The sequence below is a fragment of the Palaemon carinicauda genome, chromosome 9 (assembly GCF_036898095.1).
Source record: "Palaemon carinicauda isolate YSFRI2023 chromosome 9, ASM3689809v2, whole genome shotgun sequence".
In the NCBI taxonomy this organism is placed as follows: domain Eukaryota; kingdom Metazoa; phylum Arthropoda; class Malacostraca; order Decapoda; family Palaemonidae; genus Palaemon; species Palaemon carinicauda.
Window position 1 is genome coordinate 145,875,155 of NC_090733.1, and position 26,247 is coordinate 145,901,401.

At 34.5% G+C, this 26,247-nt stretch overlaps 1 protein-coding gene across 2 annotated transcripts in view; it reads left to right on the forward strand.

Annotated features, from left to right (window-relative positions):
* snama (something that sticks like glue) overlaps positions 1 to 26,247 on the forward strand; it is a 91,492-nt gene that overhangs the window by 58,978 nt on the left and 6,267 nt on the right. Inside the window, exons 5-14 of one of the 2 annotated variants that reach the window (XM_068380615.1) lie at positions 11,984 to 12,031; positions 13,317 to 13,405; positions 13,819 to 13,927; positions 14,192 to 14,307; positions 14,746 to 14,888; positions 15,351 to 15,480; positions 15,818 to 16,788; positions 19,573 to 19,624; positions 25,380 to 25,478; positions 25,789 to 26,019. In XM_068380615.1, the coding sequence (XP_068236716.1) occupies positions 11,984 to 12,031; positions 13,317 to 13,405; positions 13,819 to 13,927; positions 14,192 to 14,307; positions 14,746 to 14,888; positions 15,351 to 15,480; positions 15,818 to 16,788; positions 19,573 to 19,624; positions 25,380 to 25,478; positions 25,789 to 26,019 (1,988 nt within the window). The remainder of the gene's footprint in view (positions 1 to 11,983; positions 12,032 to 13,316; positions 13,406 to 13,818; positions 13,928 to 14,191; positions 14,308 to 14,745; positions 14,889 to 15,350; positions 15,481 to 15,817; positions 16,789 to 19,572; positions 19,625 to 25,379; positions 25,479 to 25,788; positions 26,020 to 26,247) is intronic. The other variant, XM_068380616.1, reaches the window with a different exon arrangement.

Here is a 26,247-nt window from a genome sequence, read left to right on the forward strand (position 1 = left end):
GACAGAAATGGTAGTTGGGATTAACTAGTTCATTAATACACACCTGACATAAGCGATTCCTTGCGAGCAGAGAGGTTGGAGGAAATGTTTACATCTTGAAGGTACATTACAACCCAGTTATTTCTGCACACTTTTTTTTTTTTTTCCTTCATTGATTGATGTTAGTTTGTTTTAAGGAAAAATTTTTATTCCTGGTCGTGTTTTTGTAAATAGAATATCACCGTGAAACGCTGGGTAGTTATTCTTGGTGTAAATGCGAGATTTAGCCATTTCTAGCGAGGGTTTGCTACCACCCATTAATGATTTAACATTTTGCTTGTCACAGGTAAGTTGAATAGAGAATGTTCAAGGAATGCAGTAGTTCTGTGCGTATTGTTCCTTTTTGGATTACAGTACAGGAATTTGTCAGGCAATCTAGGCTAGTACAGTGTGTAAATGGATATCCGAACTAAGTACAGAGTTTTTTGGACCTGATAAAGCAAATCGTACAGATGAGTGGGTGAAGTGGTTGGCCAATCAGCCTTATGGGTTTTCACAATTTCTTTAGTGTGTACATCAAAAGAGAACTAAACACCATAATAGAAACTTGGGTCCATACATGGGAACTTTACTCCAATTACTTAAAGGTATCTATGTGGATACTGTATATATATACATACATACACATATATATATATATGTATATATGTATATATATATATATATATATATATATATATATATATATATATATATATATATATATATATATAAATGTATATAATCATCAGCCATTACTAGTCCACTGCAAAGCAAGAGCCTCAGACATTTTCTTCCACTTGCATCTATATATGACCTTTCTATGCCAGTCTGTAACCGCAGACTTTCTTTATTTTTAATCCATCTGTCTTATGATGCTGATTTTGTCATCTCTAGGGAAGGAACCCATTCCATTATTTTTAATATGTCATTCTCATTATATATGTTTTGCCCATGTCTTTTTTTAGAATATCCTCTACTTTAGTTTCCTTTTCTACCTGTTCTTTTTGTGTTATTCCCATCATTATTCTTTCCATATCTTTCTGAGTTTGTATGTGGTTCATGTTCCAAGGTTTTAGTAAGGCTTTAAGTTTCTGACACAAGTTAAAACAGGTAGGACCATCGGATTAAATGATTTGTTTTATAGAGAGTGTCATTGTACTTATTTAATTTTGTTTACCAATAGCTCTCCATCACATGCTTATCTTTCTCTTAATTTTGATCTTGTGTCCTGGAGAAACACTGAAGGTGTGTCTCAAGTACGTATATTCATTAATAATCTCTGGAAGTTTGTTCATAACTCGTATTTGTTGTCTGCATTTTCACTGAACATTTCTGAATTCTCTATTTAAATTATCCTCTTTTGCAATTCATTAAATACAAAGTCATCTGCAGATCTTGTGTATATAAATAAATATACATACATACATATACCAAGGCACTTCCCCCAATTTTGGGGGTTAGCCAGCATCAAACAAAAGAAACAAAAAAGGGGACGTCTCCTCTCTACGTTCCTACCAGTCTGACAAGGGACTCAACCGAGTTCGGGTGGTACTGCTAGGGTACCACAGCCCACCCTCCCCCGATATCCACCACAGATGAAGCTTCATAACGATGAATCCCCTACTGCTGCTACCTCCGCGGTCATCCAAGGCACCGGAGGAAGCAGCAGGGCCTACCGGAACTGCGTCACAATCGCTCGCCATTCATTCCTATATCTAGCACGCTCTCTTGCCCCTCTCAGATCTATCCACCTATCACCCAGAGCTTTCTTCACTCCATCCATCCACCCAAACCTTGCCCTTCCTCTTGTACTTCTCCCATTAACTCTTGCATTCATCACCACCTTGAGCAGATAGCCATTTTCCATTCTCTCAACATGGCCAAACCACCTCAACACATTCATATCCACTCTAGCTGCTAACTCATTTCTTACACCCGTTCTCACCCTCACTACTTCGTTCCTAACCCTTTCATTCCCCACAATTCCGATCCATACATCACACTTTGTACAATCACTTTCTCATACAGAACTCTCTTTGAATTTATGCCCAACCCTCTATTTTTTTACTACTTAATTGCCCCCAACACTTTGTATCCTTCATTCACTCTCCGACGTACATCTGCTTCCACTCGACCATTTGCTGCAACAACAGACCTCAAGTACTTAAACTTATCCACCTCCTCAAATAACTCTCCATTCAACATGACATTCAACCTTGCACCACCTTCCCTTCTCGTACATCTCATAACCTTACTCTTACCCACATCAACTCTCAACTTCCTTCTCTCACACACCCTTCCAAATTCTGTCACTAATCAGCCAAGCTTCTCTTCCGCGTCTGCAACCAGTACAGTATCATCCGCAAACAATAACTGATTTTCAGGGTCATTCTCGTCTACCAGTTTCAATCCTCGTCCAAGCACTCGAGCATTCACCTCTCTCACCACTTCGTCAACATATATATACACTAAGGCATAAACTATGCTGTACAGTCACTACTGTACTTAACTTGAAGGTTTTGTTAGGGTTGCTTGGTAAAAGAATGGGATGATCTTCAGTAATTAGCCACTGTTAGGCTACTACAGTTTTTATCATGTAATTTTACAAATTGACAAGTGGTTATTATTTTCTGTCCGAAGTTTATTCTAGGGTTGGGTTATGCAATGAAGATTGTCTTCACCTAGATACTGTAGAAATGAGTTAGTGTCTTATTTACCAGAGCACACTAGGAAACCCAAAGATGATAAAAATTACACCATATAATTCATGACTTGTGTTCAACTGTTGGTGCTTTCTAAACTTGGGAAATCTGTTCAATGAACAGCTACTGTTCATGAAAATTTATAGAATAAACTTATTGCAATTAGTTTGTTGGTTGTTACGTTTTTTTTTTTTTTTTTTTTTTTTTTTTTTTTTTTTGTGTGTCTGGGGGGGGTGGTTGCTACTCATTCTGAGTTGTTTTTTATAGATTTGTTGACTTGCTTGTCTTCACAGGTTGAGTTTTTAAAAAGAGGTCTGTATAAAAAAGCAAGTATCACCATGTTCTGATGTTTTTCTGGTAACATGATGATGAAACCTTTCAATCGGAATGTTTGCTAACATATACACTGATCATGACTGTCTAGAAAGTTAACAATGCACTTTTGATCTTTTTGTAAATTCCTAAAAAGTCATCACTTCCAGTGCACACAGCACTACCTGTATGTGAATCAAAACTGATAGGGCAAGACACTGAACAGGTGTTGTTGTGATCAATAGTGATCATAGTCCTCTATTACAATGGAATAAAAAATTTTGTATGGTGTACACGTCTCCCCAATATGGAAATATGAAGTCACCAAAGAAAGGATATCTTAAGGGCAACATAAGTTCTTGTAGTCTGTGTCCTTACTTCAGGAGGAGGATGAGATGTTAATTCCCCAGTGGTGCTATATATTCGTACATGTTATTTTTCCACCGTGGTTGTATAAAAATGTTGGTTACTGTATATTTATTTCAGGTACTGCATCATTATTGGCCTGTGTTTGTTGCACTGCAATGTTTTAATTGTTTTTGAGGTTTTGGTTTTACATTGGCTTCTGTTGATAATGTTCTTGTGTTTGTCTTGAGTTTTTCAATAGACATTTTTTTTTTTTTTTTTTTTGAAACCACAGTATAGTACTAAATGAAAATATTTGGGTTTGTCCCGACACTGCTTTACATTCTGTTTATCACTGTACTGTAGTACATGTATTTTGATTTGTGTGCTGCTGACAATGCAAGCCACTTTTGCTACTAAGTTTATTATTTTACATTCCATAAATCATGATGCATGTTTTCCAAAGTAGTAGTTGTTTTGGTTTACAATTTTTTTGTGTTTTTAATGCTGAAAATATTTAATCTTTTACAATTTCCTTTCATTTTCTTTGGGTTGAATTTTTACTTTTAACTTTTCATTCCAAATAACAGCTTATTATTTACCATAGACTGTCTCAAAAGCACCCTAAATCTATGCTTGCATTCTAAAGATAATAGTGTATTGGTTACTTTTATGCAAACCACCACCTTTTGGCTGTCATGTTTTTAGAATGTGCTTCTGAAAAATGCTACATACGCTGTTTGTATATATGCTGCTTGGTTTTGAAATATTTGCTAGATGTTTTTATGATATAGAACTTATCTTTTAAGTAGCTTATGTCTTCAAGCTACTAGATGGCAAACTATAAATTTACTTTATATTGGAAACAAAAAAAGCTAGTCCACTTTTAGCTTCTTTCTTGCAAGTGAAAAAAGGATTTCATGTAATTTCCTTATTTGTTGCTTGCTTATAGGAATGCATGTATGACTGCTTATATATTGAGTGCATGAAGATTAAGCTGAGCTCATTTAACCTTTTATTGCGTTCATTGAATAATTGTTTTATTTAAGAGAAAAAATAATTGTGGAGATCGTTTCCAAACTTTTGCATTTCACAGTACGGGATACCAGAGAGTAATAGGGTGAATGAATGCATGTGCTGAATGAGAAAGATAAGGGAGGAAAACTTGCTCGCTTATTCCTGTTCTTTGTGTAATGAGGATTTGGTCATAACAGCAGATTCATTCATTGTTTGAGGTCCCAGCTTAAAAAAGATGGCTTGTCAAAGAAGGGCATGTGAGGAGAATGAAATTGAAGGAAAACATGTGTGATGTATATTAAATCAAGAGAAGATTGTTTAGGATTGCGATTCATTTTAAAAAACATTGCCTGCTGGTGTTGAAGTTTTTGAAGCTTGTATATGAAACTTGAGTCTTGGAACTTTTCACAAGAATGATTGGAGTGAAGAGACAGTGAATAGTGTGTTATCTCAGGCTTCTATAAATGCTATTCCCAGATAATGGTGCATATGTTTAGTAAGATTAAAGGGGAATGCTTAAGATCATGGTTTTAAAAGTGAATGATAATCAGGAGAGTCGAGTATCAATACAGTAGTGGATGGGGGGGTGATATGTAGTTAATTCATGTGTGTCTAAATGTAACTAGTGGTAGTTTTAAGTAAGGAAGTAGTATGTGATGTGTATGGTGGAATAGTTAAAGGAACTATTTAGATGTACAAGTGTTTTCATATTAACAAATCTAATAAATATAGTGTCAAATGATTAGGAATAAAAAGAAACTGGCTCCAGCCTGTACAAGGATTTTATTACTGTTAGATTTTTTCACATGATGGGATACCTTTTGGATTGTATAGATGTGGTGTGGTAGGTTGAAAGGTATTGTGTATAGGCTGGTTGAGGTGCTTTGGATGACTTTTTTTCATTTATAGGAAATTATCTAATGTACTAGAAGTTGAGGGTTGAATTTTAAGATTACGTTAGTTGTTTATCATATGTACAGTATATTTAGTCAGTCTCTTGGTCATTGTCCTGCTTGATAGGGCAATGTCACCGTCCCTTGCCTCTGCCATTCATGAATGGGCTTTAAACATTTAAAATGGTGGTTTTTTATTTTTATACTTCATATTTGTATTTTATGATAGGGTTTGCTAGTCATATTTTCCTATTCTTGATGCTAGTCTCTTGAAAGAGCTGACTTGAAATATCTTCAAGTAATTGGGAATTGGAAAGTATCAGATGCTACAATTTGATAGGCAAAATATTTTTTAAAAAGAAATATTCAAGTAGGTAATTTTTATCCCATACTTAAATCAACTTTCTTTTACCATCTAATTCTTCTTAAGACATTAATCCCACTGGATTACAGTGTCAGCCAATTGTGTCGCTTTTTCCATCTGTTTCTATTCCTTGTGTTTCCTTCTCCCAGTCCCATATTCCTCCTCAGAACACCCATCCATCTGATCTGCTTGATGCCCCATACTCTTCTTCCCATTACTGGCCTGTTCTTACCTCTCTTTAATTGGCTACACTTCCTCTCGTCTTATGTGGTCATACTGTATTATCTGAAACGAGTTTCTCTAGCCTTCTTCTTTCATTACATATACCACATATTCTTATATCTGGACTCTCCATCATTTTTAGTAGCAATATTCCAGCAATTCTAGTTTTCCTCATCTCTGTTCTTTCCAGCACTACTTTCTTAGTACCTCCCTCCCTCTGCTATTAGTGATCCCAAGTACTGTAGTTAAAACCCATTGCTCTGTTTTAGCACTGTTCCATCCTCTACTTTTAATTTTTATTTCATGTCCTTCTCTACCACTAATCATTATCTGTTGTCATGTCAATGTTCTCATCCCTTCCTTTCTAGGGTACTTTTCTATACTAGAAGCCTTTCTAGCTGTTCATCTTTTTGCTATGTATAAGTCATTCGCAGACATCAATACCCTTAATTCTTTTTTTGTTCCTTAAATCAGTATCTAAAGTATATCCGTCTCCCTATATTTTGTCTGTGCAGTGGTTCTTGACCCCTGTACATTTTCCCGGCTAACCATACCAACTTCTCCGGTACTCTTCCTCAAACATCAGTATGCCTTTTCAAAATCCACAAGACATTTCAACTTTCCCGTGTGCCTAGATATTATTCTTGGATTTCTCTTACTACAGAAATATCATCCACTGCTCTTTCCTTTCATAAACTCAAATTGCTGTTCATGTATGTCGATCAACTCTCTCAACCTTCCTTCTACAATTCTTTCTTCTACAATTCTTTCTTCTGTAGTATCTTGAATACAGTTACCCAAAGCTTTTTTCCTCTGAATGGCAGAGGCAGGACAATGCCCTAGAGACTGACCATATTTACATATCAACACCCAAACATCCTCTCCATGCAAGCTTGGACCAGGTAATGGCTGCTGGTGACTCGTCAGGTAATCTATTGGCTCCCCTAACCCCCTCATACTTATATCACAAGGATGATAAGCTTGCAGACACTATAAGAAACTAATGAGCTTGAGGGAGACGAACTCAGCCCGGCAAAACCTTAATACTTCTCATTTTTGTTTATGCCATTTAATCATCTATCTATCTTTCCAACCCATTGGTAATTCATCTATAAACCAGATCTTTTCCTATAGTGTGTGCACTCTTAGCGTAGGTTTCCCTGTGCTTTAATCATTTATACTGTTATGTCTGATTTTCTGCAGATTTCTTTAGTTTTCCGTTCTAACATTCTCGGCTGCATGCTCTGATGTTTGCTGTTGGGCCTTCTACTGAAGGATCATTATCACACTCATTCTCAGTATTTAGTCATTGTAAAATGTTCTTTCCATTTTCTCTTGACTTCCCCTACCTCAATCAAGATATTTTCATAGTATTTCATAACACGACTTCTTCATATCTGGTTTTTCATGTCTTCTCCCGTGTTCCCTCATCTCATACCGCCTCTCTTCTGGCTTCTCTTTATCACTATGGTTGTATAATTTTTTAAGAATGTAGATATTTGAACCAAGTGAATATCATCAGAGATGTGTTTTACCTATTGCTACTTTAAAAGCATTTGCTTTGTCATTTGATAGTAGAAAAATAAAATATGGAAAGGTTTAGATATTCACAGTCTTGAATGATGATAATTGTACCATTATTTTATTTTTAAATTTTGATGTGTAATCTTTTTATGGTAATTATAATTTTCTGAAGACGGGCTTTTTCCTAAATTTGGTGTAGGGACGTGGTATGGTTAAACTGTGTCGTTTACAGTTTATCTGTAATTGTTGAAAGAAGTGTAGTTCGTTGGTCAGTTACGTTTCGTTCTTTTGTACTCTTTAATCCCTCATTTTCTTACAGCTGCATTGGTTGTAAATCCTGTTCTTCTGTACGTTGATAGTCCTCATTTAATATTGTCGTCGTTGTTCAATATTAGTGTAAAATTAGGGTTTTGTTTTATTTATCAGGTGACTTTGTAACCCTTCTGATGAGGTTCTAACTCAGGAAAATTTAAGGCCAAGGTTCTTCGTGCAGTCCATTTGTCTTACTTGCCCTCATATTATTATTGATTACCATCTACTGTACATGATCTTAGTTGATATTTGCTATATAACAGGACTGTCTATGTGCCCTTGAAACTTCAAAGAAATCAGGGCAGTGAATTATCAAACTTTTAAGTACCTGGCAGGTTTTACTTTAAATCTCATTTTAACGCTAAACTAGCATTTACATTTCATATTTATCTATTGCTTCCCTAAGTAGGGTAACTGATGGGTAAATCCCCAATTCAAGCGTGTTAGTTCTAATGTGAGGTGGCCCTTGAAAGTAAAATTTATCATCCCATTTGAAGATTTAAAAAAAAAAGGGAGCATGATTTTTAAGTTTCACATGGATAACATTTACGAAAAGTTGATCACTTTGGTTTTTCTGAGTGTGAAAATATTCTTTTTAATACAGTAGTCCCTTCTACTTGTGAGGCTTCTCTTGAATCAATTTTCCATCACAATAATGCAAAGATATACAGTGGAGTTAGTTGCTCAGTTCCATAACAGGTGTTTCAACGTTTAAGAAGTTTGAACCCCATTCAATTTTAATGCAAAATGTGACGAGACGAGTACCGTATCATAGTTTTGCCAAGAAAGCTTGACGGTCAAATTTTATGAATCCATTTTATAGAAGTATGTACTGAACATTGGTATTTGACAAGTTATGCACATTCTCATTATATCTGGTATACTTCATATTCATGACCTTTTATCAACTCCTCCTATTTCTAAAGTTGCTGCTTAACTGACTGATGTGAATTGCCACTACTAATCCCTCTTAGCATTAGTGGGTTAAATTCTTGGATATTCTTAATTGTTCTTTCTTTCTTTCTTTCTTTCTTTGTCTACATATTTTCCCACTTCTATGTGGAATCGATGTTTCTGGTCAGCTTTCTCCATCTACCTCTGTGCCACACCTCATCACCGGTTAATCCCTTTGATCAAAGGTCATCCTTGATACAGTCCACCCACCTTCGCTTTGGTCTCCCTCTCCTTCTCGTTTCCTGTACCTCCATTTCCATCATTCTCCTCCCAATATACTGTTCATCTCGTCTCATGACATGACCGTACCACCTCAGTCTACTTTCTCAATTGTTCCCAAACCATTTTCTGAACAATCTTGCCTGTCATAGTTTTATCACTTGAAAACTTTGATTTTACATTTTCCTAGGGGTATAATTAGTTTGCTATTTCACATGTTTGTTACTCAAATCCCTTCCCTTCTCGTGTATCATTCAAAATTTCTGAGTCAAATTTCACTTTTTTTATTTATTACTTTTCCATTAGGTATACAGTTTATTATCTAGCCTTATCTGGTTAACAGAAACCTTTAAAATATTGTTGTCTTAACTACATCTTGATGTCTTCAATGTGCCATAGAATGTTTATATTGTAGTCCAGTACAAATATTTTTTTTATTGAGAAACAACTTGAATGAAGGTCATAATCTGAATTTGTCAACCTGGTGCCTTTTATGGACGAAGATTTCTTGTTTTTTCAAACTAAGGTATAACATTTTAGGTCTATAGTCACTAAAAAATTAATTTGCATCTCATACATTTGATAGTTTATTTTTAAAATCCAATGTGTGTTTTTTTTTTTTTTTATGATGCCTTTATTAATTCAGAAGACATTTAGAATATTATTATGATACAAAACTTAGCCTATTACATACTTATCTTATGCATACATTTTTTTTTTTATGATGCCTTTATTAATTCAGAAGACATTTAGAATATTATTATGATACAAAACTTAGCCTATTACATACTTATCTTATGCATACATTTTTTTTAATACAATAGTGTGTGACATGCATTCATCTCTCTCTCTCTCTCTCTCTCTCTCTCTCTCTCTCTCTCTCTCTCTCTCTCTCTCTCTCTCTCTCTCTCTCTCTTTTGTTGCAAGTACAATCATAAGTACATAACTGTCATAAGACTGTTGCTAGTTCCTCAAAATGATGATATATCACCCATCGTTGCCAGTGTTAATGTGGTGAACCCATAACACTAGTGCTTTAAGGAATACAGTCTACATAGTAACTAACAGTAAAGGTTCATTTCTGTTCTTTAATTGAGATTTTTTTAAATTATACCAAAATTTTTGATAATTTCTGTTTCTCATAACATAAGGTATTGTATCATTTTGGCTATACTGTACTGTAGTATTTGATAATGTGTAGGAAAACTAACAAAGCATAATCTAATGATTCCTAGCCTCTAATATCATCTAGTAGTCATTTTTAACTGTGAAAGATAACATTGCTGAATTGGGAGACTGATTTTATTACAGAAATGTTAAATGTCTATTTATGTATCTAGATAATATACTGTAAAGTACAAGTTGACCTGAAACTTGGAAAGTAATAAAGTAATTGAACATTTATAAAATGGTATTGGTCGATAAGCAAAAATGTTGCCAAAGTAATCAGCTGTGTATGGCTATATGGTTTACAGTACTGTACCTTGAATAGCACAAATGTTTTTTTTATATATATTGTTACCTGAAAACTACTCTAATTGCAGTAATTTGTTTCCATTGGAATTGTTCAAAGTCCTTTGATGTGGATGCTTTGGTAATTACTGTAGCATGACTGCAAAGAAAAAAATATTCCATTTCAGTAGAACCAAATTATGTAATGGTACTGTAATACAGCACAGTAATCAAAATGGTTTGTCCAAAAAAATTCTTGAAGTGGTTTTCTCGCGAGTCGAAAATTGTATGCAGGAATGATGTGTTGGTAGCCAGAGTTTTGAAATGTTCATTTGTGAGAAGCATAATGAATATCGTCATCTCCAAATTGCCTGTGTACCTCCGTGCAGTTATGAGCCTCCAAAATGCGTGTCTCAACTTTGTTGATGGTTGAAGGTTGTTTTGTTGAATATTGTTTTTATACATTACATAACTTAATTTTTCTGTTTGCTGTCAAGTCTATTTTTGTGAATGTTTCAAAGGATAAGTGTATTTGATTTGTATTAAAAATGAGATTTTCAGAACATGTCTACAAAAAATGAAATCTCAGAGTGACAATGAGCTTCATTTTACTATTGCTATGTGTGGCTTACCATGAATTTAGATTTTTAAGTGTTTCTAAACATTTGAGTTCATCTTTAATTTACGGCATAAGCCCGGTAGAGAGGTATTTTATACTATTATAGAATGTGGCTGGTATAACTGTCAATGTTGCAAGACTTACAATTGGGTGGTTTTGCAATTTTAGGATATTTGTGAATTGCAATATGGTTGGTATTTAAAAAGATCAAGGTTGAGAGAGTTGAGTTTGATCCATGTAATTGACAAGAAAAGTGAAAAAATTTACTCTGCAACAAATCCCTAATTTAAAGATATATGGTACATTACTTCTTCATATAGAAGAAACAATTATTTGAGTTGTTACAGTATGTGGAAAACCATCAGATGATCCGAGATGGTTATGGTAAAAGAAATTTAATAGAGAACTTTTCAAGCAATCTATGCATACATTTATGATGGTGTTAATACAAATGGCAAGTTAATCACTCCTGAGTCACATGTTCTCAGATGAAAGTGAATATGTATTTAATTTGGAATTTTAAATGGCCAGAAAGATACCAAGATTAAATAACCAAGCTAGAGGCAAGAGAAAAACCAGGTGCAAGACCAACGACATTTATTGTCCTAGAACTGTGGTCTTCAATAAGTACTGTAGCTTGTAGTTTTTGTGTTTAATTTTCAAATGTACTATTTGTACATTCTTTTACATAGTGCAAATTTTTTTTCCATATCTAATTATAATTCTGGTGGAATAATTTTATACCTGCCTTTGATCATTTGAAATTTGCCAGATATATATTTTGAAAAAGAAAAAAATAATGCAACTCAATAGAATTGGGAAAGAAAATGAGAAACAAGACCTGTACTTGATGGTCCTTGATATGGGTTCTTTTTATAAGAAATATTGGAAAAAAAAATTGATTAAAGGGGAGGGGGGGACTTGTATGGACTTGGATTGTTGCTTTTATGAAACCAGAGCAACACCTAGGCCTTGGGAAGCACCACATTCTGCAAACAAGTTTCTACAGGTTGTCTTATATCTACAGACTGAAGATGCAGCTGAAGCCGCAGAAATAGACAGAAAAATCAAAGAGGTTAGTTACTTTTGGTTGTTTTATGATTTATAGTATGCATGTTTTATAGAAGTGTCAATTTGTGACATTTAGATTACCGGAATTACTTTGTGCCTTGTACATTAACTAATATAGGGTGATACTATGGGATGCATGCATTGTAGTTTGATGAAAGTCCTTGAAGTATTTATGAAGTAACATTAATAGTGGGTAAATTTGCTAATTGGTACAAAAGTAAGTGATTGTGAAGTGTTCCAAAAGGTGAGAGCTTGTGATTAGGAATCGATTTAATATAATCTCGTGAAAATCAATGTCAGAATTAATTCAACGGCATGTTGCACACCTAAATTTTTAATATTGACCCTTGGGCTTCAAGGTGAGGAACAATAGAATGCAGTAGTTGAGTCGAGGTACTACTAAACCCAGATTGAGAAATAACTTTTTGTATATTCACTAATTAGTTGCTGAAGTACGGAAAGCAGTAATTGCTTCTTGTATGTAATACTGCACAGTCTTGATTTAGTGTAGTACATAGACAATTTAGACTGTTTAACTTTTTTTTTTTTTTTTTTTTTTTTTTTTTTTAATATATATATATATATATATATATATATATATATATATATATATATATATATATATATATATATATATATATATATATATATATATATATAGCTGTTTTTGATAGCTTAGATTGCAGTGCATTTAGGAGTATTTCATCAGTAGTCATTGGGGGTTTTGTTGTGAATGTTGGTGGTGTGTTTTATGTACTGTGTAGGTTCCTTTGGAAAGAAATAGCAAAGTTAATGTTTTCTTGGATGGTTGTGGTGCATGTTTAATGCACGTTTTATCTCTTCTTAAAATTTATCAATGTTGACTTTTAATTACATTTCTTATTTAAATGGTGTTGGCTACCTTCCTTTCAATGGTTTTTGTTTGTTGTCAATGTTTAGTCTGTGTATAGCATGTAAGAAATATTTTCAAATTGATTTAAGTTTTGGTCTTTATGATATTTTTGTTTTTTTGTTCAAGAAATTTGTATCATTACAGTATATTGTTAGCTTGTACGTCACATGATGGTGGATGCTATTTTATGTTGAGTCTAGAGCTTTTGTATAATTTGCTTTATTCATGTATTTATCATTCTTTATTTCTGTTGTGTTCCATATCCCAGCTTTCATGATTTTTTATTTCTCATTGCTTATGATCTACTGTCTGCATGGTTATCTTGTGGTTGGACAGCATAGAAAGATATTAAAATAGAAATTACTTTTAGCACTCTAACCCATTTTCTTCAACGCAGGTGACCGACCTAACACGGATGGAAGGCAGTGAACAGGATAAGATCAACGCAATGGTTGCTCAATCTACAATGGATTATCATCCTTCAAAGTAAGTTCTACGCATTCACTCTCATCTAGTCTTCGGTAGTGCCGTAGTCTCTGGACCATGGTCTTCCACTGTCTTGTGTTAGAGTTCTCTTGCTTGAGGGAACACTGATGCATACTATTCTATCTGGTTCCCTATTTCCTTTCCTCATTGGGCTATTTTCCCTGTTGGGTCCCATGGACTTGAAGCATCCTGCATTTCCAACTAGGTTTATATCCTAGCTAGTAATAATGATAATCCTGTTAAAACACCTAATGTTTATCTTTCCCATAATTATCTAACTCATTCTTTATAATTGTCCTATATTTTTAACTAAATCGATAAGAGTAAACTGTTCTCCATAACCAATGTACACATTTTATGTAAATTATTTTGGTGTTAAGTGAAAAAAATTACCGATTGGCCTTTTCCAACAGGTACGTGAAGCTCCGTGCTAGCAAAATGACTGGGATTGTCCCTATTGGTTACAAATGTTACAAGTGTAACAAAGCAGGTCATTGGGTCACAATGTGTCCTCTTAATAATGTAAGTACTACGATAATATGGCACATTTAGGCATGTACCGTATTATGTTTATTGTTCTTAGAGGAACTTTTGTTCCTGACATAGCAGTAGTACTGTTTAAAATGGTTTGGGTTGATTTTTTATAAAGTTTAGAATGCTGAATATTATTTATAAAGAATTTCTGAACTCTTCATAGCTTTTACATGATTCACACACTTCCTATGTATATTATACAGTACAGGAGTTCATTTAGAAATTTCTAATTGCTCTTTCTTTATACAACAGCAAGACTTAAGAAAAAGTACAGGTATCCCATCAATGTTCCTTGAAGAGGCCAAGGACCCAAATGCCCCAGGAGTTATGATAACACAGACAGGGAAATTAGTTCGTCTGCGAGATATGTAAGTACTAAGTTTGGACTTTCATGGTTATCTTATGACACTGCCAATGGGCGTTTTTAGATTTAGTGAAGCATTAAAAGAAATATATTTAGAAATCAAAGTTCTGATTACGTGATTTATAAAGTGAAGGTTTTTCATCTTGAAAAGTAATAGTAATTTTAGGTAAAACATTTTCTTTATGTATGAAAGACTTTCAAGTTAATTAAATGTAAGAAAAATAAAAAAAAAATTTGAATTATAGAAATAAAATATACTTTTGTACTAAAGGGATGGTTACAATAATAAAAGATTTATAAAAGTCCAGGGTTCTTTATATTAGAAAATAATTCAAAACATTTTTATGTATATTTTTTATTGTATGGAAGGTTGAAAAACAAAAAGGGGAATGAAATTCTAAATGAAAGAAATAAGAAATAATTGTGCTTTCCAACATCTCAGGGGTGGTGACAATAATACAGGAAAAAGCGTTGCTCCAGCTGAACGTCCATCCCCATCAGAAGAGTTAGAGTGCCAGCTTTGCAAGGAAACTCTAAAAGATGCTGTACTTATTCCTTGCTGTGCCGTAGCATATTGTGATGATTGTAAGTTCCTGTTAAGTTTATTGCAAATGTTTACTTTTTATGTTTAAGGAAAGAGTATTGTATAAAGTACGATTTTCTAAGTTTTCGCGTGCTTTCTTTATTAGGATTTGATAGTTTTTTCTCAGTCCAGATGTATCTTTGGCCAGGTTGAAAGAATTGGATTTATTTTAAAAAGAAATTTTTTATTGCAAACTATTTACTTTGTTTTAAGAATGTGAAATGGTTATTCTTTTTAATCATATGTTAAGTAAATCTGAGCCTTTTTTATACTATTCGAAGTGGGTGTGAGCAGCTTTAAATGTAACCAAGACTTACATCGCATTCCATTTTCATGAACGCGTTGGAATACTGACCTTTTTAGAACAAGGTACAGCTAACATAATTAGCTTGATACTTGACCTTTAAAGGCCTGTATTATAATGATGAAGCATTTGTAATTATTTTCATAATTTTTTTCCCCAGGCATTCGTAATCATCTGCTTGACTCAGAAGAGCACGTGTGCCCTGCGTGTGGAAAGGAAGGAGTTGGTCCCGATACACTTATCCCAAATAGATACCTCAGAATTAAAGTTCAACAATTTGAATGTGGATGGTGAGTGCTTTGGGTTTTTTATTTTTTTAATGGTAGCATTAACAATAATTATTTTCTTTTTTTGTATATAACTGAAATGGAATCAGTGTTATGGTGAAATTTGTTAAATGATATTTCACTAATTTTATCTTGTTTAAAAGTATTTTATTTAGAATTTATAAGTTAAAGTTTGTCAAACCTTTTTTCCACAATACATACCATAGCATTTTTGTACTTCTTTCAATTAATGGATTGACCATATGGACTCTGGAATGTATTGCAGTACTTTATATGATTTTGTAATGTAAATTTAATTTTCTCAGGCTTTCAAATAATTCATTATTAATTCTCTTCTCAGGTTGCAAGGAGAGAAAAGGAGTGATGCCTTGGGTGATGGAGTGGAGACACTTGCAGCAATACCACCTCACGTGCAACAGCCAAGGGTGTCGCCTACACCACCTCACAGTCCTGCTCACTTCCCTCAAAGTCCAGTAAGAATCAGAGTGTCTGATAAGCTCATCAAAAGTCCTGATAGTCAGACAGCTGCAAGTCCTGTGCCCGAGAGAAGTCCTTTGCGAGTTGATACAGTGGAACCCGTTGGTAATGGGGAAGAAGAGCAAAGTGAAGAGCCAGTTGTAGAAAAGGATATTGCTACTGAAATTCATGATGCCAATGAGATTCATGATGCTAATGAAATTCATGATGCCAATGAAATTCATGATGCCTCTGGCGAGTTTGCGGGACCAACAGAACAAGAGGAAGAACAAGTGCAGCCAGCAGTGGAAGAGAAGGAAAATATCGAGGTGAATGAAGGCGATACAAGCATTGATGAAAAGCAAAAGAAAGTCAAGAAAAGGAAAGGTAAAAGGAAAAGTAGCCGCCATGAATCCGATGAAGAAAAAGAGGAGAAGAAGAGAAAAAAGCGAGAAAGGTCACACAAATCTCAGGACAAGAAATCCGGCAGTGGAGAGAGGAAGTCAAAACGCCATGGTGGGGAGGTACTCAAAGATGTCGATTTGCCTGATGACAAGTCAGACCTCTGGGATGCTGCCAATTTGGGTCCGAATTTGAATCATGAAATTGACGAAGACAATAAGAAACGATCCCGTTCAAAACCAATGGTGAAGGATGTGCCGAATGAACCGGGAGTTCCAGCAGACTGGCGAGGAGATCGTGTGCATAACCGTAGTAGGAGCAATAGTGGAGAAAAGAATGACATACCATTGTATGATAATATTGTTCCATTTAATCCTCATGTACCACCACCCAATTTTGTGAAGTCTCCTCCTCGGGGTTATCAATATCCTGTATCTTCTACATATCCTCCAGGTAATGTCATAGTTACTGTAATCCACTTTAATAATTTTACATATGTTTCATTGACTCGCAACTTTTGTCCTTGTTATTTCAAAAATCTCCTTTTATATAACTATATTATGAAACAAGAAACATGCCTTTTTAAATTGTTAAGAATTTTTGCTGTATGTTGTCTTGTTGCAAGGATAAACAAAAGAAATAAAGCTAAAAGTCGTACTCCCTATTGTTTTACCATCCAGTATCACATTTTATATGTTGGTAAAGGTGTGTAAAATTCCTATTCCCTGTTGTATTACCATTGTGATATTTTCTGTTGGTAAGGTTATTTTGTGTATGTGGGTAATCAGGTTGATGACTAATTCTTTATCATATACTAAGCTTTGTATAGAATTAAAGCATTTATGTATGTTTTTGCCTAATACATATAGGTATTAATTTTGAATTATCTGTCAGGACATACTTAATGTTTATTCTCCTTATGGTTACTGGATTCTCTCTCTCTCTCTCTCTCTCTCTCTCTCTCTCTCTCTCTCTCTCTCTCTCTCTCTCTCTCTCTCTCAGCTAAAGCTTTACAATTATGCTGCATTGCATATACCAAGATTGATATGCCAGAGAGTTATTGGTGCATATTTATGCAGTAAAGATTGTTGAAATCATATATATCATCAGTTGTTTAGCTTTACGATACCACTAAATTTTTTATTATTTGCTCCTCGATCAAAAGGAAACATGTACACAGTCAGTATCTTGGCTTTCTGGTGCATACTTGATCTGTCAGTGGTTTACAGTACGAAGTACACGTTATTTCGTAATTTCAGCTTTTATATGTTACACCTGGTTTTTCTTATCAGGCTAGTAATAAAAAAAATAAAAAAAAAAGTGTTGAAATTAATCTCAAATGATTATTTCATGATATGATTTTGACAGCAGTGAATGTCATTTTGCTTTCAAGAGAAGTCTTGTACATACCAGAACTGATATTGTTTTGCACTGGAAAGAGGTGTAAATATTAAGCTAAAGTTATCAGTTTTGGACAAGTATGTATACATTTGTTAATACTGTACTGAAAGCCTTTTTGCTTTTAAGGGAAGGCTTTTATAATGGATAAATGCAACATGAGATCCATGAAGGACAAAACTTTATACAGTATCTCAAAGAAGCCTTTTTTCTTTATATGTTGGTTTTCAACATTCAAAAAAAAAAAAAAAACAATACAGCTGTCAGCTCATGTACTAGTGAGGGAAACAGGAAAATATATTTGAAGGAAAAAGGAACGGAGCAAGAAAAGAACATAAACATCCAAATGAACTAACATAGGTACACTTGTCCTTTAGTACAGCAAAGTAACTCAAAATGTTACATATTCACATAGAACTGCACCGGGTTAAACGTTTTGCTGAATCTTCTCAAAGATAAATTAAGTAAGATGGTTGATATGAGCTGGAAGCTGTTTAAAAGAAACGAGTGAACAGGTATGTTTCTTTCGTAGTGTGTTGGAGTTCTGTAACCAAATTGGTGATATTAATTTTGGCCGCAATACTTCACAGTTTTGGGTATTTTAGTTGGCTTCAAATATGATTACTGTATATAGAAAATGTGACATTTGACATGGAAGCGAATGTGGTAGGAGCAGCTTGATACAATTGTCAGTAAGGAGAATATGAAAGAAAATTATTATTTGTGTCGTTAGCAATAAAGGAATTGAACACTTTCAAATGATATGATCTGTAATTTAATATTTTCAAGCACAGTAATGTATACTACATAATTTATTTTTATTAAAAGATTGTAACTTGGGTATACAGTATGTCTGAATTTACTAGGTGATCTATTTTGTTACCTTTAAAACTTTAAATTTTTTTAGTTTCTCACTTTCATACCATAAACCTCTAGATTTTTGACACAAGCCAAAATCACCCTGGTTTGAAATGGTAATTTGTATGTGGAAAGTTTGTACCTGTTTTACTAATTATCTTTTAACCTCTTTAGGGTTAGGTTATTTTGAAATCAACCATGTATTTAAAGTTTTATTTTTTTAAAGCCAAATTTCATACTACGAAGAAATTGGTCGTACTAATATTCCATGGAGATGGTTGGTGATTAATTTATGACTTGCTGCAACACCTTATTTTTATAAGTAGGCAGATGGTACTTGGTATGCTGGCTTGATTTAGCTGTTATCAATGTGATAGTGAAATATTGAAAAAATCATTTTATCCTTTTAACATAGATAGAATTGAAATATTACCAAATGTGTTCAGTTCTTATTGAACCAATTTTTTTTTTTCAATTTTTGTTGTGATATATTTACTTTTGAAGTTTGCATATGACATTGTTTATAAATTAGAGCCATCTTTTTACCTCAACATCTTTTTATATGTGAATAAAACTCAACATCAGCCAGGAATGCTGGAGAACTAGGTAAGATTTAATTAATTAGAAACTGTAGAGCCCATCTAAGGAGTTAAGGATGTTGCGAAGATTCTGTTATACAGAAGAAAAGGATATGTGAGGTACTATTATTTTACATTTTTTTTTTTTTAATCGTACCAGTATAGGAAATAATTTTTTACTAATATCTTGGTGCAATGTACAGTACTTTTAATTCAATCAGGATTTACTTATTCTCTCTCTCTCTCTCTCTCTCTCTCTCTCTCTCTCTCTCTCTCTCTCTCTCTCTCTCTCTCTCTCTCTCTCTCTCTCTCTCTCTCTCTCTCTCTCTCTCTCTCTTTCAATAACTGTCAATAACCAGGATTAATTAGGGTAGTTGTTCATTTTGGTTATTCTTTTTTCCAGTACTTCCTCCACCAGTAACAACCGACACTACATACTCACACTATCAAGTTGGGTAAGTAAATTTAATGTATTTTATTTCTTTTACAAGAGATGGCTGAGAAGGTAAATTAAGCTGTAATTAGTACTGCTTTTGATTTTTCTATCTTTTATATTATTGGAAGGACCCAAGAGAATTTCACAATTTTAGTAATTGTCTTGGATTTTCTTTTTTTTTGATTTGTTGGGAAATGAAGGCGATATACGTGAATCCGTAAATATTTTTTAAGCAAGTTCATTATTTTGTGTAATTACTAGTATATTGAAAAATAAGCAAACAAGAATTCTTTTGTGCTTTGTTAAATGGTAACCTACGCCATCACTGTGTTTAAACTTTTGTCGATTTTATATAAAATAAATTTGCAGATTTAAAATTTAGTCAAGAATGCAGTTTGGGGCCTGTTTTTATATGCTGTTGATTTGTTGTAAATTTGATACAGTATGTAGCAGTTTCTGGAGTAGTTATTCACAAGACCTAGTAGTTTATTTCACTTCATTATTTTTATATTAATTTTGTGTTTGCAACTTTTGCCTACAGCATCCCTCCACCAATACACACCAATCCTTCCTTAAGTTATCTGAGGACTCATTCATCCTATAATGAAAGAGAGTACGTACGTTTAAGGGTTATGCATGCACAGAAGTGTGTGTTTTGTGAATTAGATAACAAACTTGTCTAAATCAGTTCATAACAATCATACATTGGAATGTGTGTATTTTTACCTGATGAGTTTTTATTGTTTAAAAATACTGACTTGCTTATTTTTGTGTGTTTACGGTTGTTCTGGTTCCTTGTGTGTTTTTAATTCATTGTAATTTTATACTATTTAAACAATTATTGAAAGTAATTCCCTAAATATTATAGTAATGAATTCAATTGAGAATTAATGGGTCCTCTGTTTTTAATAGCTTGTTTTAACTTCCAAGATTGCCACTTGATTACAGAATATCAGGATTAATGAGTAACTTTTAAATGTGGATATCAGTATCTAGTTTTGTCGTTCCCCCGACTCTTTAAAAGAGAGCTGTTATAACTCCTGCTTTTATTTGCTAATATAAAGTGAGGTTGGGTGTTAGTTGTGTGTTTATTATAGATACAGTAGTTTTATTCAAAATTAGTTTGTGATTGTCTTTATTAGTTTGTGATTACATAAAGACAATTTTACTGGAAGCACAGACTGCATAGTAACAATGTAGGTTACGTAATTTACAGATCCTGAAATATTTTTTGTTCCTACACATATGCAAATCCTTGTCATTTTAATGGTTAAAGTTTTGGGACATATTTTTTGTGAACTGGTTATCATGGCAACAATGTATGTAGCATCATACTTCCACACACACGTGGTTTTTGGTTGCTGTAGCAATCGATTGTCTGTCTGTGCTTTGTTCTGAGATTGTGACTTTTTCAAATGTGTGTTAAACCAATGATTATGAGACTTGTGATGGTCTTGAAGGTCGACTGTGTGGCACCTTCGTGAATTCTGGTTGCGAGGTTCGCGAAATGGCACCCTCGCAATGGGTTAGATATCTAATCTTGGAAGGAGGCGGCTGGAGGAATTCGTCCTCCAATCTTTATATATATATATATATATATATATATATATATATATATATATATATATATATATATATATATATATATATATATATATATATATATATATATATATATATATATATATATGTATATATATATATATATATATATATATATATATATATATATATATATATATATATATATATATATATATATATATATATATATATATATATATATATATATAGATTGATAGATACATACATACATACATACATACATACATACATATGAAAATTAATTTTTACCAGTGAAACTATTACATTAATATATAAGAAAAAGAGTGCAAAATTGAATCCTCGTTTTGCAAGGGTTATCCCTCCTGTCTCTTATTGTGACCAGCTTTCAGTTAAACAACAGGGATTTAACTCTCATGATTATGAATAATGTTTTAGTGAAAGTTGGTGTAAAAGCCCAATTATTTCAGAAATAATAAAATTGCAATGATCTAATTTTAATCTTTAGCTGGTTAAAGATTAAACCTTATCTTCACAATCATATTACAAATCTATTTTACCAGAATGTAACATGACCAATTTCCGTCACTATCCTCTGCTTACGAGGCAGTGTCTTGCTGGGAGCTGGAAGATATTCTAGAAAAAGGAGAGTTTCAAATGAATTTCTGAATAGGAATCAATCCTTTCAGGATTTATAGCTAGATACAGATCCTTCATCATTTATGATTAAGATCAACATTTGGGTCCAGGTGGAGTATCCTATTTTATGAACATGAGAGTCTCAACTGCCATATTGGTTGGCTTTGGAGAACCTCCTCATGCTCAGGTGCGTGGTACAGTAGTGGTTTCTTTCTGGACCCCATGTTGTGTGTTGGAAATACCCCTCACTAATCAAAATAGAGATATGGTGCATCCTTATTAAGCAGTTTTCAGATGCAGGAAAATCTCTTGGGGTCAAGTGGGTCATCAAGGCTATTGGCCATTTCTTGCCAGTACAGGCTTTATGTGGGTAGTGAAGCATTAAGTCACTGCCTATTGACCCAGATGTAGCTGGGCTAACAACTGGCTCATCCAGTAAATGACTGAATCATTTAACATCGGCATTTTCTGCCTCAGAGTTGCAGGATTTAGAGACTACAGCTGTCTGCGAAAAGCGTCGCCTTTGTCACACGTCAAGTAGATGCACCAACTGGACTGGCAAGCGAGATACAAGGCTGACATCTCTCGAGCAGCAACAACTTGTATTGATGCAACAGGAATGAGCTTTCTGTCCTCTACGAGACTATCCAACACCCTTTCAGGTCCATCCAGAAATGGAAAAAGTCTTTTACTGTTTGGCCCTAAATCAGTTAAAAGTAACTACAGGCTATTTTAATCTTAAGCCCAGATGAGCACAGTTTTGAGAGGAAATGGGCAGTTGAGCCATACCCACCTCTTTCCTCGTGTTGCACCAACTATGGTGCCCACCTTCAGAATGAACAAGTGTTAGGAACCTGGTCACGGGGAGGCGAGTTGTTCCACATAAACGTATCTAGCATTGCCCCACTTCACATCAACTGTCTAGTCTCTCAGTAGCGTTGATGAGCGACAACATGAAAATAGTGTACAAGCAAGGAGAGAGACTCACCACTTTTTTTAATTGGCATTGGAGATGCAACATTGGGCTCAAGTGAATGTTGTTCACTTTATAGCCATCTGCATACAGGGAAAAGGAATGTGATATTAGACAATCAAAGCTGAATAGGATGATAGTTGGTTGGTTCAGATTTGTCTTGAATCTTGAATCATTAAGTACCAAGGAAACTCCAATCTTTTGGGGTTCGCCTAGAAATAGGTTTGCGGAATACGTAAATCTCAAATTGGCAGCATATTATTCTCCAGTTAAGTTCCAGATGCAGTCCTTCTTCCCTGGAATGGGATTGATGTTTGAGACACCCCTATTCTATGCCTAATCTATCAGATCTTGAGCTAGTTCCAAATGCCATAAGACCTCCAGGTAAGAATGGCTTCAGGTGGAGAAGTACCCAAACCTTTAGGATCTAACAATAGAAGGGAACTTCCAGATTGGCTAATTATGCTATGATCATTGCATGTAAGGAAGTTCCACACAGCTGTTTTGTAACTCTCTCTACACAGTTGAAGGTTACCCAGCCCCTCCTGGAAGAAGAGCTCTTTGAGGCTGACTCTAAAGTAATTTTCAGATCCCCCTGCAAGTCCTCCATAGAGATCTTCAAGAAAAAGTGGTCGCACCTCTGTGACTGGAGCCCCTCCTAAAGCATAAGATGTGTGTTAATGAGGAAATTATGGCTTTCTCCAAGAACTAACTGTAATGGCACCTTTTGCAGTAGCTCTTACCTCGTCAAAAAGAGTGAGCGAGCTACATGGCCTATTTTATCCTGTTTCACATGCTAGGTGGTGGAAAGATCCATCATTTACTTTCGTACCTGAATTTGTAGCTAAGGTCCTAAATTGTGCTATTAATTATAACAAAATCGCCAGTAAAGGAGGTAACTGATGATCCAGACAGTTTGTTACTTTGTCCTGTAAGGGCAGTTTACTTATACTGTTCTTTAAGACGACTGCTCCCTACCACCCGGAACAAGTCGAAACAGGAAGGAAGGGTCCAAGAACACAATCCCTTTTTGGTTACAAGAAGTCTTTATGAGATCTTATATCATTGGGAGAAGCTTTCGACTGTGGCCCCTTCCTTAGAATTCTGCAATAACCATTCAGTAGACACCAAGATAGAGACTGTTATGTGAGCTTTCAAACCCACAGGACAATTGTCTACCCAGGCCCCCTCCCTGGTCTCATGATATTCATGGGCTTGCTACAACCATTGCTTCCCGCGAAACCCAAAATCCACCATTCTGTGACAACCAATTTGACCCTCGCTCTTTTCATCTCTCAAGGATTTACTACTATGCCCTGTTACGGCAGTCCATGTCTATTTGACAAAGAGTTTACCTTGTCATCCTGGTGGCTTCTCCATCCTATGTCAACACAAAAATAAAGAGGAGAATAACCATAAATACAATTTGTCTTCGACTGCGAGAGACTATTATGAGGTTTAGAATAACCATAAATACAATTTGTCTTTGACTGCGAGAGACTATTATGAGGTTTAGAATAACCATAAATACAATTTGTCTTCGACTGCGAGAGACTATTATGAGGTTTACAAACCCTTGGGAGAAGCATCTACCAGGACTCATGATGTCCGTGATCTTGCCTCTAATGTTGCTTTCCACAAGAACCACCCGGTATCACAGGAACTTGGAATAGGAAGACTATCTTAATTGCTCACTATTTGAAAAATTGCACCTACAAGACCCTAGACACCTACTGTGTAGGCCCTGTACTGGCAGCCTAATAGTTGATGTAGAAACAAATGCTTCTGCAGGACATTTATCCATGTATAACTTATCAGCTACTTATTAATACCTGATATGGGATAGGGACTACCCAACTGTTGGTATAAAAATTATGCTTTAACAGTGCAGTTAACCCAGTGTTAACTCATCAGTTACTTACTAAAACCTTATGGGGCGCCAAATGTAAGTGGTCTTTTGCCCTATCCTAACTTGTGGCCATGGAAGTATCAGCACTGATAAACATTCAAAATTTAACTACGATTTTATGATACATATGATGGTCTGTTTAAAAGCATATTGCATATTGTCAGGCAGGAAAAATGCCACTTAAGATTTTAGGTATACCATACATTTTATAAGAGTTGGGGATGACCTTTTTGGGCCAAGGGTCAGACAGACACCCTTTTTTCTGCATTTTGGACTTCCTCCCACCTACAGAAGACTCCCCTTAAAATGACGAGGGTTTGTATTCACGTAATAACAAACTACAAAATTTAAAAATTTGTGTTGCTTTTGTTACAAAGTCTGTACTTATTGTTTTATGTGAATCAAGGCAAATTAAAAGATTACTGTATTTTGTTTTATGTTATTTTGTTTTATGTATTAACATCTGGCATGATCTTTTTTTATCTGTGACAGTCAAGGGAGTGAATCTCTCTCTCTCTCTCTCTCTCTCTCTCTCTCTCTCTCTCGAGTGAGGTTTACACTTTTGTTGTTGTTTGAAGGTCAGCAATCATTCTTATAAGCAAAGATTGTTAAATGCATTTTTTATGTGAACTTATTGAAATGGAAGTTTATATGGACAATTGATAGTTATACAGTATTTTATGTTTTCAGGTTGATTGCCGATCCTTTGACTGAATTTCAAAAGCACATGCGTGAAAAGGATGAGCGTGATCGCAAATGGCGATATAGCAGATCTAGGTCACCCTCTAGGTGAGTACATGATAAATCTTTTTGTGTAGTTGCAAAATATTTGTCGTTGCATAAATGCTTTTCAAATTGTGTTGTTAATAAACCAGTAAATAATCACTTTTCATCAAGTGTATTAAATGTAATATCACAGAAGGACTACTGTACATTGTAGTTTGATGTTATTCACTGCATAATGAATGGGGAATGGGATGGGAAAGTAGAAGTACAGTGTGTTTTAGTAGATGTTTTTAGGGTTATGATGTCATTTGGTTATTCTTTGTACTGGACCTTTGAAGTTGGTATTTGAATGGGTTTTCTTGATTGATTCTAGGTCCCCAAGATATAGGAGGGTAAGATCCAGATCTCGTCAACGATCTTGGTCACGTTCACGTTCCCGTTCTTTGTCAAGATCTCGTGGAGGTTTATCTACACGTTCTCCACGATCTCAGTCGAGGAGAAGGTGGAGTCGTTCACCTCCACCAAGAAGCCATGCTTATCGCTCTCGTTCACCTTCATTCACTAGAGAACGCTCTATTTCAAATCGTTCATTGACCCTTAGCAGGTAATAAAGCAGGCCTTAACATTTGCAGTTTTAGAATTTCATAATGGTGTTCTTGTTGGCTTCTAGATTAGTTTTTATTTTCACATTCACTTCATAGTATTTACTAAATTTTGCATTCCAAGGATAAAGTTGTTCATAGATAAATAATCTTGGTGAATATTCATTAAGAAATCTTTGGTAATTTTGATTTGTAGATGGCGATATTTTATTATGAAAAAAATGCATTTC